The sequence below is a fragment of the Podarcis raffonei genome, chromosome 14 (genome assembly GCF_027172205.1).
Source record: "Podarcis raffonei isolate rPodRaf1 chromosome 14, rPodRaf1.pri, whole genome shotgun sequence".
Taxonomy (NCBI): domain Eukaryota; kingdom Metazoa; phylum Chordata; class Lepidosauria; order Squamata; family Lacertidae; genus Podarcis; species Podarcis raffonei.
Window position 1 is genome coordinate 52207369 of NC_070615.1, and position 13209 is coordinate 52220577.

Here is a 13209-nt window from a genome sequence, read left to right on the forward strand (position 1 = left end):
ATTTACCTTGCCGCCACAGCAGTACCTATTTATCTACTTGCCCTGGTGTGCTTTTGAACTGCTAGGTGGCAGGAGCTGGGACAGAGCAACCGGAGCTCAGCACTCTGCGGGGATTCGAACCGCCAACCTTCTGATCGTCTAAGTATGATATGAGTAGTATGTAGTATGAGCTACACCAGGTGGGGGGGCCCTCTGGCCCTCCAGATGTTGTCGGACTACAACTCCCAGTACCCTTGGCCACTAGCCCATGCTTGCTGGTCCAATGGGAGTTGTAGTGCAGCAACATCTGGAGAACCAAAGGGTCCCCATTCCTGGTCTCCATCTCCTGGGGTGGGAAGCTGGGTGGAGGATGATGGGAGTTGGGTGGTCATGGTTTTCCGGAGGTGCTGGGGAAGAACCAGAGGCCCCCTCCCCTTCTGCCCGCAAATGGTGGGCTCTGCCTCTGACTAATCTGCGTAGGATTGCACCGCGCAACTGCAGTCATTTAATACATATACTGTAACCAAGACTGCAGCAAGCCAGCGCGCGCTTCGGTAGCCTAAGCCTAAAAAACGCTGAGGATGTGCTCTCCCCGGGGAAAGCACATGCGGGCTTCATTCTGATGCACTTCGAAATGGTCTCGCCCTAGACATCTCCCTCCCTATAAAGCCCCATTGTTTCCCACGCGGCTTACTCCCAGGTAACAGCGTGCCTCGCCAGCGGCACGCTCCTACTCAGAAGCCAGCCTCGGTGCCTCCAAGCGGGACTTACTCCCGGGAAAGCAGCTCCCACCATCGCCCTTTGCGCAGCATCGGGTCTGCAAGCAGACGCAGCTCCCCTCGGCGCGCCCCGCGCCCCGAAGGAAAGGCGCCCAGATGCGCTTGGGGATGGGCGCGCGCGGAAGGAGAGCAGAGGGGGGTGCGCGCGTGTGCGGCGGCTTTCCTCTTTGCTGGGGGGGTGGGGGTGGGTCAGCCTTTTGCATTGTGGGTGGAAAAGGGCCCGGCAGCTCCGGATGAGGCCCCCTCCGTGCGCGGACTCCACCCCCTCTCGTCTGAGGCGCCTCGGAGGCGGGGTCGCCTTTTCTCTCCGTCTCTTATTAAAGAGGGGACCTGACATCACCCGCGCGCTAGAGAGAGGCGGCGGCGAGGGTGGCAACAGCAGCAGCAGCAGCAGCAGCAGCTGGGCTTTGTGAATCGGCCTTTGTGAATCGGGCAGGGGGAAGGCGAGGCCAGGCAAGGAGAAGGGGGGGCAGCAGCAGCAGCTGGTCCGCCAGCCAGCCAGACAAAGGCAAGCCGAGGAAGGGGCCCCGCCAGCCAGCCCGACGCCGTTTCCCCCTCTCGCCCGGCTTTTGCGCGCCCCGCCATGACGGCCAACGGCACTTCGGAGTCGCTCCAGATCCAATTCGGCCTCATCAACTGCGGCAACAAGTACCTGACGGCCGAGGCGTTCGGCTTCAAGCTCAACGCGTCGGCGCCCAGCCTGAAGAAGAAGCAGATCTGGACGCTGGAGCAGGCGGCCGAGGACTCGACGGCCGTGTACCTGCGCAGCCACCTGGGCCGCTACCTGGCGGCCGACAAGGACGGGCACGTCAGCTGCGACAGCGAGGCGCCCGCCTCGGCCGACTGCCGCTTCGTCATCCTGGCGCACGACGACGGGCGCTGGTCGCTGCAGTCGGAGCCGCACCGTCGCTTCTTCGGCGGCACCGAGGACCGCCTGTCGTGCTTCGCGCAGAGCATCTCGGCGGCCGAGAAGTGGAGCGTGCACCTGGCGCTGCACCCGCAGGTGAACATCTTCAGCGTCACGCGCAAGCGCTACGCGCACCTGGCGGCCGCCCGCGACGAGATCGCCGTGGACCGCGACGTGCCGTGGGGCCTGGACGCGCTGGTCACGCTGGTCTTCCAGGAGCAGCGCTACAGCCTGCAGACGGCCGACCACCGCTTCCTGCGCCGCGACGGGCAGCTGGTGGCGCGGCCCGAGCCCGACGCCGGCTTCACGCTGGAGTTCCGCGCCGGCAAGGTGGCCTTCCGCGACGCCGACGGCAAGTACCTGGCGCCCTCGGGCCCCAGCGGCACCCTCAAGGCCGGCAAGAGCGCCAAGGTGGGCAAGGACGAGCTCTTCGTGCTCGAGCAGAGCAGCCCCCAGGTCGTGCTGCGCGCCGCCAACGACAGGAACGTCTCCATCCGACAAGGTGAGGCAGCCGAGGAGGCCGTTCACACGTGCGGCGGGCGGGCTCCGGGTGCGCGCGTTCCCTTGGCCAGCCGGGTTGGCTACCCTCCTCCTGTTTCCCCGCTCATATGCTGATTCACACGTGCGTTACGTCGCACGTGTAGGTGGCTTGCCCCGGGATGCGCTTTCCCTCGCGGGAAGGGAAGAGGAGAACACGTTGTCATGGGCGGCTTGGGCTCTCCTCCTTTGTTTCCCCCGCGTAGATGCTGATTCACACGTGCCGGGAGGGGGCAGGCTCCAAGTTCGTTCTTTCGCTTGCGGCTGCAAGTGGGAAACGTGTTCCCTTAGGCGTCATTGTCTCCCTTTCCCCACTCTGTTTATGCTGATTCACACGTGCGTAACTCCACTCGTGCATAACTTTGCGCTCCCCCGATGCCGGTACAATTAATGCCTCGCGGCCGGAGCGCCTCTCTTTGCAAGAAGTTGTTTCTAAGGAGATCCCCCCCTTTTTATTTTTTTGCTGGAGGGGGGCAATTCAGACGTGAAAATTGCAGGATTAGGCCCTCGAATGGTGAGCGCACGGGCCCTTGGGGAGCGGCAAGGGAAATGGAACTTTGTTCTCCAGGCGGAGGGGGCGTTTTCCTGCGGGGGGGGGAGCAGCAAAGGGGATCTTGTTGCAGGATTTCCCCCCGTGCGACGGGATGGGCGGGAAATCCTTTCCCCAAAAACGTGGCACTCCACGAAGTGGGAGGGGTCTTCCTTCCTGCCCTTCCGAAATGTCTTTGATCCAAACCAAGCCCTTTGTGAATGGGAAACAGGGAGCGGAAGGGAACAGTGAGTGGCGGAGATCCTGGCTTTGCAAGATGGGCACTCTTCCCCCCCCCCCCCAGATACAGAATTGCTTTGTCTCCTTCACCAACCCGTCTTCTGAGGAAGAGCCTGGTGGATCAGGCCCACCTGGTCCCGCATCACAGTGGCCAAAATACCCCACAGAGTATGGGAATCTAGATAGACTGCTTCTGGACCTGAAGGTTCTATGAGAACACCTGAAGAGTCCTGCTGAATCAGGTCAAAGGGGGCTCATCCTGCTCAGCATCCTGCTCTCTCACTGGCCGGCCAGGTGTCTCAACTGGGAAGCCCAACGAGGCCCCAAGCCGGACGCCCCTCTCTCCTCCCTGTGGCTTCCAGAGCGGAGCCCTCGGCAGTGGCCTAGCGTGGGTTGTCAGCACCCGGGGCAAGGCAAGTAATTTGCGCCCCCTAACCCATGGATTTTAGCACTCGAGTGCGAGCGTGCCCCCCCAGATGTTGCGCCCGGTGCGGCCGGCCCCCCCTGCACCCCCCATGCTACGCCACTGGCCCTCGGGGCCAGTCTGTAGCCCTGGAAGAACATAGGCTGGGAAAATAGAAGGCCATTGCTGGTTAGGGTCCTCCTCCAGATGGACTGGTCTTGAAGACCCCCCCTTCCCCAATGGAGATTGGCTGCTACTGGGCCCCCCCTGGGCTAGCAACTAGGAGGGGAGGGGAAGCACAGGGCTCTCATTCTTCAGGCCCTCAGCAGCCCCCTCTCTTCCCTCCCCCCTTTCTAGAAGTCTTTGCTTTCTCTCCCCCACTCTCCGTGTCTCAACAATTTAAGGTGTGGGGGGGGGTAGTATCTGCAGAATCAGAACCCCAAAAAGCAGGTATACCGGTTGGCGTGGAAGCATCTCTGTGCACAATAAGGGGAGGTGGGGCATCCTTTCAAGTCGACGACAGCATGAAAAACCTAATAATCCAGTTAATATTATTAGTTATTTATTATGTTTGTAACAATATTTTATAGTTTATTATTTATACCCCACCCATCAGGCTGAGTTTCCCCAGCCACTCTGTGTTAAAAACAAGTGTTAAATATACAGCATTAAATATTAAAACCTTCCCTAAACAGGGCTGCCTTCAGATGCCTTTGAAATATAGGATAGCTGCTTATTTCTTTCACATCTGATGGGAGGGCGCCACTACCAAGAAGGCCCTCTGCCTGGTTCCCTGTAACTTGGCTTCTCACAGGGAGGGAACCGCCAGAGAACGATGGGGGTGGAGATGCTCCTTCAGGTACCTCAAGGTGATTGGTGCACATAGTTCTTCCCTGCTTTTTGTTGAATCCTCACAACAAGCCTGTGAGGCTGAGAGGCAGTGGCAGATTCCCAAGGTCACACACACACATCAATGGGAGGATTGGTACCCTGGTCTCTCCCAGACCCTCGTCCGACTGTGTCCCCCCCCCCCAACTGGCCGTCTTAATCTTGTGCAATGCAGGGAAGCAGAGCAGCATCTGGGCTGTGAGCAGCTGGAGTGAGCAAGCAAGTCTGTGCACATGCGCACCTGGTCACAGGCCCCCGCCCCACCCACATCCTCCCCAGGCACGTGGTCCTCAGCCAGCAGCATCCCTGCTCCTGCCCCCTCCCCCCATGCTTTTACCACCCCTCCCCCCTCTCTCTACCCACCCCCCACTCCAGGCCTGCCTTCTGCCTCTTCCTCAGCTGTCCTGTTCCACCTGCTGCTCAATTGCCTAAGTGGGGGGGGGATGCTCCCCCCCCCCCGCATAGCACTGCCGGATCAAATTCCCTAAATCATCCCTAAATCGAGGGGACTTTGTGTTAGTGGTGCTAGGTTGGTTCTCGGGCGCATTGCGCACAAAGCATGGGCATCCTCTTTTGTGCATGACTTGTGAGTGGAGAAAACCTCACCAGGAAGCCTCATGGGACAGATGTGATTTTTTTGGGGGGGTGTAGGATTGAGTTTGATTGCAACGCAAGCCACTAGTCCCTCTGATCTCCTTTTCCAAATGTGTTCTTTCCCTCCCTCTCTCTTCTCCTTTCCAGCACCCCGATTTGTGCAGCTGTATCCTAGCTTTTTTATTTATCCCTCAAAGTGTGTGTCCTTCCCCCCCCCGGCCCCCCACTGCCTGCTGGGTTTGTAGTATCTATTTTTCACAAGGAGAGAAATGGAGGAGGGGGTCTTTCACTGACCTCTTCTCTGATAGCCCCCTCCCTTCAAATTCATGCTGTATCTGATTTCTGTTCTGGGGTGGGTACAGAGGCACCATAAGGTCAAAAATCCCCCCCAAGCCCCAAGGCCTCTCTGAAGAAGAGAGCAAACTCTGCCTCCTGCTTAGTTCTCAATTTGGGGTAGGCAGTTGTGGCTATTGATGGTCTGCCTTGGGGCAAAACAGATCTTTTTCTTTTTCCTTTTGACTAATTGCATCGCTGCTGTCTGGGTTTTCCTAAACCTAGAAATCTCTGGCTCATTTTCCCTTTAAAAAGCTGACTCAACAGGAGATCAAAGGCGGCTAATTCCACCAAGAAAACCTTCCATCAGAGCTTGCAGCCCGCCTCCCTTTTCTTTCTTTTTTAGAAAGCCAGTGATTATGTTCTGGAAGCAATTCACTCCTCCCCACCCCCTTAAAAAAATTACAGAATCTCATTAAACAGCCTGTCTTTGTAGTGGAAGGAGCCAGGAGAGGGTCTTAGCAGTTCTGTTTTGTTTGGTTTTTACTTTGGCCACTGCTGAACTGGGCTGAAAAGTGAAGCAAACCCTTAAAATTCTGCGCTCGGGCAATCTGAATTCTGCAACGTGTATGAATCATGAGGCCTAGGAACTTCATTTTTAAAAGGGCAAAGGAAGCTGAATTCTGTAACCCAAACAGCAGCATCATTTCTCCCCCTGCCCCCACCCCATAACCACCTGAAGAATTGTGGCATGGATCCATAGCTGATTTTGGGGGGGTGCAGAGGGGCAGGCAGAGTGTAGTGCAGAACACAGTATATATGCAAGCCATAGTCAATGCCCGCTTTAAGAGCACGTCTTTGCTCCAAAGAATGCTGGGAGTTGTAGTTGGAAAGGGTAGCTCCGTGCAGCTGGAACTACAGTTCCCAGGATTCCTTGGGGGGCAAAGCCACACACATTGAATGTGCTTCAGAGTCTTGTGCTGTGAATCCTTTCGCCTCTCTGCAATTCCCCAGCCTAGCTGGGCTTTGCCGGAGCCTGAAACTGACACAGTTCTGTGAATGGGTTTTAGCTGAAAATCTGAGCTGAGTGGCCGACTTCTTAGCTGACCTACATTGAAGTAGCACAAAGGGAGCTTTGCGCCTGCTGGCCGGCCCTTCGGCTGAGTCAGCTGCATGCCAAGCCTGTCCTCTGCCCCCCCCTTGTCTCTGGGCTTGCATGCCTGCAGCCGGGTGACCGCCTCAGAGTCCTTGCACAAGGGGGGGGGCGGAGAATGGAGCCCCTGAGGATTTATGGGGGCACAGCCTGGCTGGCTGCAGGAAGTATGTGTGCAGGCACATGCAAGATTGATGGTGGCTGCCTGCTGCTTAGGAACAGCCCGGCGTACCATTTTAACGAAAAAGAAAGCATTTTGCTGGAGAGTTCTTAAAAATTACAGATAATCTTGGCTGGGCCGGGGGGCGGGTTCGGAGGTTAAGGCTAGGACTGGGGAGTTGTTGTTTAGTCGTTTAGTCGTGTCCGCCTCTTTGTGACCCCCTGGACCAGAGCAAGCCAGGCACTCCTGTCACTCACTGCCTCCCGCAGTTTGGTCAAACTCATGCTGGTAGCTTCAAGAACACCATCCAACCATCTCATCCTCTGTCGTCCCCTTCTCCTTGTGCCCTCCATCTTTCCCAACATCAGGGTCTTTTCCAGGGAGTCTTCTCTTCTCATGAGGTGGCCAAAGTCTTGGAGCCTCAGCTTCACAATCTGTCCTTCCAGTGAGCACTCAGGGCTGATTTCCTTCAGAATGGAGAGGTTTGATCTTCTTGCAGTCCATGGGACTCTCAAGAGTCTCCTCCAGCACCAGAATTCAAAAGCATCAATTCTTGCAGGTTCGAATCCTCGCTTAGCCACAAAGCACCCCTGTCTTTCAGCCTACCTCACAGGGCTCCTGGGAGGATAAAAGGGGGAGTGCTTTGTATAGGACTCTATAAAGTTTAAACTACTCAGAATAAGGGGAGAAGAGAAGAATGCATGATGCTGTGCATGACAGATGTTTGCCTTGATGCGTCAGTGCTAGCGAGCTATAGGATTATCCCAGTTTGTAGAGTGGCCGTGAAGAGAGATGTGTGGTCAGAGCCCCTTTCCAGATCAGGCTGCAGCAGGGATCTCTCAGATCAAGCACCGGCCTCGGGTTCAGGAGACGACTGCCGGCAAACCACTTCTTCAATCTCAAACCCTACCCTGCAATCCGGAGGTAACACTGGCCTACTTTGCAGGGTTCCTGTAAGGGCCACCAGTGCACAAGACATGCTCTAAATCAGCCTTTCTCAACCTGTGGGTCCCCAGATGTTGTTGAACTACAACTCCCATCACCCCTAGCTAGCAAGGCCAGAGCTCAGGGATGATGGGAGTTGTAGTCCAACAGCATTTGGGGACTCGCAGGTTGAGAACCGCTGCTCTAAATGCTTGACAAGGTGCAAGGCGCTGAGTTCTGTGGGGCTTCTGAGCTTCTCCTGAGAATCCCAAAGGAGGGGTGTCCGCCATCCCATAATGGGGTGAACTCTGGCACCCTGTCCCTTTGCTGTACGCCCTCTTCCAGTTGCTCCTCCCTTTTTGGAAAATGCCAGGATCTTCTCAAGCGAAAGTTAGATAGGTGACTTGGGCTCCCTTCATTACGTCCTTTTCCCCTGTTGGGGTGGCAGTAAGGCTTGAAGTGCCTGTATATTTATTTGATTGCATCAATATTCCACCTTTTCCTGCAAGTTGGCGCACATGGTTCTTCCCCATCTCATTTAAGCCCTCACGACAACCCTGTGAGTTAGTTTGGGCTGGGAGGGACAGAGACTGGCTCCTAAGTGAGCTTCGTGGCCAGTTGATGGGGATTTGCACTCTGGTCTCCCAGGTCCTAGCCCGAGGCTCTTAACTGCCGCACTACGCTGGCTCTCCCATGCAGGCACACAGCAAAGAGCAGCAGGCCAAAGCATAGTTCTCAACTTATTAGGCTCACCACGACTGCTATCCTGTGAACAGCTTCCTGGTCTTTGCTTCTGACTGCATAGCTTCAAGCTGTAAGACACAGTGAGTTTTAGCAGATGAAATGCAACTGTTAGCTTTCAATTAGATATGCAAACAAGTGTTAGCTTTTAAAGTGTTATGGTGAAGTAGGAACCCTATCAAAGAAAAAGCAAGCAGTATCCAGCCTTTGCCAGATTTATTTTTCCGGCTTCCTCCATGCTAAACCACCACAAACAAACTTGAAAACCTCCTTATCTCCTCACTTGCCAGGGCATGGAAGATTCACCAGTGATCCTGGCCCCTCTTGACCACTGGCCACGTGGACTGGGGCTGATGGGAGTGGAGTCCTTTTGGCAAGGATAGCCTGGTGACTCAGGCTCTGGTAACTGCCAATGGAGCTGCCCTTGAAAATTACCCAGAAGCTGCAATTAGTGCAAATTACAGTTGCCTGATCATTAACTGTTTCAAAGCTGGATAGAATTGTGTGTTTAACACAGAGAGTCTAAAGAAGGTCCATTGGTTGCCTGTTTGCTGCCTGTTCAGTGTCAGGCCAAATGCCAGGTGTTGGCATAGGGCCAGAAAGCCTTAAAAGCAGGAGCCTAATATCTGTAGGCAGGTCTCTCTGTGTCCTGCCCTGCCTGTGCCAGGAGATGAGACCAGTCAGTGGGTGAGCCAAGGATTGTAAAATGCACACGGTGTGTCCTTTGTCACGCAGGGATCACCGTGTGAGTCGCAAAATGTAAAGCCACACAAAAACAACCACAGAAATATTGAAAGCACCTAGGACCACAGGAAGCTGCCTTAAGACTGAGTCGGCCCATTGCATCCACCTAGCTTAGTTGTGTCTGCACAGACTGGCAGCAGCTCTCCAGAATTTCAGGCAGGGAGTCGCTCCCTCCCTGGAGATTCCAGCAGGATTGAACCTGCGACGTTCTGCATGCAAGGCGGTTGCTTTGCTACTGAGCTAAATCACTTCCTCTCAAATTCACAGTCCAGTTTTATATTCAACACCACTCTATCCACCAGGAAGACTTACCTTATTAAGGGTCCTGGTAGCCTAGGCTTTGTTTGGTACAGCCCAAAGGGCCCTCCTGGCATACTCAAATCTCAGAGAAAGCTGCCTTGCGCTGGGGTTGGACTAGATGACCCTGGGTACCCCTTCCGACTCTGCAGTTTTTTGATTCTATGAGATCAGCCTTGCCAGCCCTGAGTCCAGGGTTCCAGACAGGGGTTTTACCTGGAGACTGAACGCAGAACATTCTGCAGGCCAAGCAGTTGCTCTGCCTTTGTGCAATGGCCCTTTTCTAAGTCACAGGCAGGATAGGGCAGCAAGAGGCGCTATGATGGGTGGCCGGATCCTAAGCTGTTCAGGGCTCTATATAGTGATGGGACTGGTAGCCAATAAGCAGTCAGGGGAGGGCAAAGGACCCTCCTGGTGGTGGTATCCTGCCTGCAGAACGCCCTCTCCTTGGAAGCATGTGCGGTGTTGGCACTTAGAATTTCAGTGCCAAGACTGAGCTGTTTGCTTTGGGTGTGTAACTCACTCTAGGTATTATTGGGGGATTTTAGCAGCTGTGATTTAAACAGTCAATGTGGTTTGAGGTGTTTCTTGTCATCTATATATTTTGGAGAATGGTTTGCCTCTCTGTGCTCTATGCATCTGGGCTCTTCTTGAGATGCCACCACCAAATTTAGCACAAAGGTTCCCAAGATGGAGGAGCCAGTTTTTTGTCTGTATTTGGATGCCATTGGCTGGAAGAGCCAGTGGGCCGCCATTTTGAAACAAGATGGCAGACCAAACCCTTCCAAACTGCACAGGATGCCTTTGAAGATATTGCCACCCGATTTTGTGTGGCAGTTCCCAGGATTGGAGAGCAGGTTTTATTGAACCTTTGGATACCTTCAGGTGCCTTTTTGAAACAAAATGGCGGACCGAAATATTTTTTTAAAGGTTTCATAAAATTTCCAAGCATTGCCAGCTACTTTCTGCAAGAGTAGCTTTGATTCTGTTCCACGCCTGGGGTTCCACTGTGAGGAGCATCTGGAGGGCCACAGGCCTTTAGAAAAAGGGGCCCTTGGCAGCCATCTTTGTTTGCTGTGATGCTTCAGTGGCGCAGATTTAGCTGCATTGCGCAATATGGATGGCCTTTGTGGACAAGCACACAGGTGAAAGTCATTTTTTAAGCAGTGGCCTGGCTTACAAGCTTTCTGGGCTAGCAAAGCGATTGGCAGAATTGGGGTGTGGTTTTATTTTTTTAATAAAAAAATTGCTGATGCAGTTTCCCTCCGGTTACGTTTTTTCTTGCAGGGCTTTTGCCAACCAGAGGCCATGGCAGGCAGCTGCCTCGACGCCACCCATTTGCCCTCCACCCTCTTGACATGAGCTGTTGGGTTCTCAGATTCTGGCAGATGTTAAATATTTGTCTGACGGGAGGGGGAGGAGGGAGGTTGGGAGAACAAGGGCTGGATTGTGATGGTGGGAAGAGAGGCGATTTCGGAGCTTAGTTGCAGAGGGGGCTCGCTGGGGCGGGAGATGAGGCTCCTGTTTCAGTCCTTTGTCACTTTGGAAAACCAGATGTGATGGAGGATGGGGAGAGAGGGAGAGGTTGGTGGGTTTGACTGGGTGGAGAAATGTGGCTGTTCTCAGCTCTGTGCCTTCTTGTGAGCTGCTTGACAAACCTCTTTGCAGATGCAAAAGGGGGGCAGCATTCTTCCACCCCCCCATTCTGTTGGAGGAGGAGGAGGGCTGTCAACAGCTGCTAACCATAATGACTGTGCTGTACACCCCCAGGTGGAGACAGCCATGCTTTTGCATTCAAGTGTCTGGAAACCAAAGGAGGGGAGAGGACTTTTGCAGTCACTGTGAGAATTGGATGATGGACTACATGGGCCATTGGTTCTCTCCCAGGGAGGGAGGCCTTTTAAGTTGTACCAAGTCTGGGTTACCAGTCCTCTTAATAAGGTAGCCATCTCCCAGTTAGGCAGGTACTGGCAATGGTTAGCTTTGGATGCAAGGTGTGAAAGCAGTAAAGGTAAAGGGACCCCCGACCATTAGGTCCAGTCGTGGCCGACTCTGGGGTTGCGGCGCTCATCTTGCTTTATTGGCTGAGGGAGATGGCGTACAGCTTCCGGGTCACATGGCCAGCATGACTAAGCCGCTTCTGGCGAACCAGAGCAGCACACGGAAACGCCGTTTACCTTCCCGCCAGAGTGGTACTGATTTATCTACTTGCACTTTGACGTGCTTTCGAACTGCTAGGTTGGCAGGAGCTGGGACTGAGCAACGGGAGCTCACCCCGTTGCAGGGATTTGAACCACCAACCTTCTGATCGGCAAGTCCTAGGCTCTGTGGTTTAGACCACAGCGCCACCCGTGTCCCTTGTGAAAGCATTGGTCTCTCTCTGTTTATTGCATTTATCTCCCCCTTTTTCTCCCAAGGAGCTCGAGGTGGTGTACATAGTTCTCGTCCTCCCCATTTGTCCTCACAAACAACCCTGTGAAGTAGGCTAGGCTAAGCGTGTCTGGCTGGCTGTCTTGCCAAATGCAAGGCGGTTCTTTTCATGAGATTCAGAAGCAATACAAACACAAGGGAGTGAGAAGGTTAAAGATTTTGTTTTCTAAACAGCAATCATTATATACATTACCAAGCATGCACTTCGATCAGCCACTGGGAAGCCCTCAAGAAGTGGCCAAGTAACCCCTAGGTAGCCTTCGTTTGCACGGCCCTTCGATCAGTCCATGCACTTGTTTCTCAGAACTATGCCCCAAAACCATCCGATTTATAGATACTAACTTGTTAGCCTACATGCCTTGCCCGACTAGCTAGTGCAGATTATTAATTAGCTAGCCCCCTCTTCCAATACAGCACGTTCCTCCAAACAATGTCTAACATCAAAGAAGGTCAGAAGGTACCCATCACTATCTGCTTCTTCCTTCCACCAGATTATACATTAAAGGCTGCTCTCAGCCATCAAAGAACTTTAACAAGAGATAGAGAGGGGCGGTAAACAGAGGCAGGAAGGAGATGACCATGTCAGATCACTAAACTCCTCAAACTACACTGGCTTCGAACTCCTCTGGCTTCCAAGGTCCTCCAGTGACCTTCATGGCAGAGTAGGAGATTGGGACCCTTGGTCTCCTGGGTCCCAGTCTAGCACTAACCACTACACTACACTACTGCTCTCCCTCCCTCTCACTGTGTGTGTGTGTGTGTGTGTGTGTGTGTGTGTGTGGAGAGAGAGAGAGAGAGAGAGAGAGAGAGAGAGAGAGAGATGCACAGATGAAGCAATGTTGAATACAAAATTGTATTGTGAATTTTAGGGAAATTTGGCTTGAATCTAGGGGTTTCAAAATCATCTCTTAAAAACAGGCCTGGGCACGTCATCTTTCCCAAGGCAGATAAAGCAGCATACCAGCTATCTAGAAGAGATAGCACAGACCTCAGACATCATGTTTGGCCTGTGATGAAGGAAGCCGTCCCTGTTTCTCCATCTATCTCATGTGGTTCCAAGGCATAATCTGAGCCACTGGTCTTCAGCTGGGGGTTCAAGACTTTGGGAGTGTGGCCTGAGCCAAGATGGGTCACAACAGGAGCACTGCCGTGCAAGGATGTGGCAAAAGAAGAAGAAACGTGTCTCCAAAAATACACGTTTGGGTTAAAAGTGGGTTTTGGGTCTGAAGAAGGTACTTGATCTAAGCCTTGTTGGAGCTCTGGAGTTTTCCTCCTCCCTGTCTGTGGCAGCCAATGTGTTGGGCTCCCAGCTCCTCCTTCTCTGGCCATTAGCTCATCTGGCTAGGGCTGATGGGAGATGTTGAGGGGCACCTTGTTGGCTCTCACCGCTCTGGCACAGAGGACATACCCAGTTTGGGAGATGTGTTCCAAAGGGGTGAGAATTGAGTTGCACTTCGGCATGTGAACATCGGAAGAGCCCATTGCTGGATCAGGCCACAGGCCCACCTAGTTCAGTGCCCTGTTCTCACAGTGGTCCACCAGGCATAGCTGTCAACTTTTCTCTTTTCTTGCGAGGAATCCTATTTGGAATAAGGGAATTTCGCTTAAAAGGGAAAAGTTGACAGCTATGC

The 13209-nt window shown here is 53.7% G+C and overlaps 1 protein-coding gene across 2 annotated transcripts in view; it reads left to right on the plus strand.

The window, feature by feature from the left end:
* Nucleotides 1–1090: 1090 nt before the first annotated feature.
* The window catches only part of FSCN1 (fascin actin-bundling protein 1), a 36913-nt gene continuing 24794 nt past the window's right edge, over nt 1091–13209 (plus strand). Inside the window, exon 1 of one of the 2 annotated variants that reach the window (XM_053366015.1) lies at nt 1091–2167. In XM_053366015.1, the coding sequence (XP_053221990.1) occupies nt 1342–2167 (826 nt within the window). In that variant the 5' untranslated portion in view covers nt 1091–1341. The remainder of the gene's footprint in view (nt 2168–13209) is intronic. The other variant, XM_053366016.1, reaches the window with a different exon arrangement.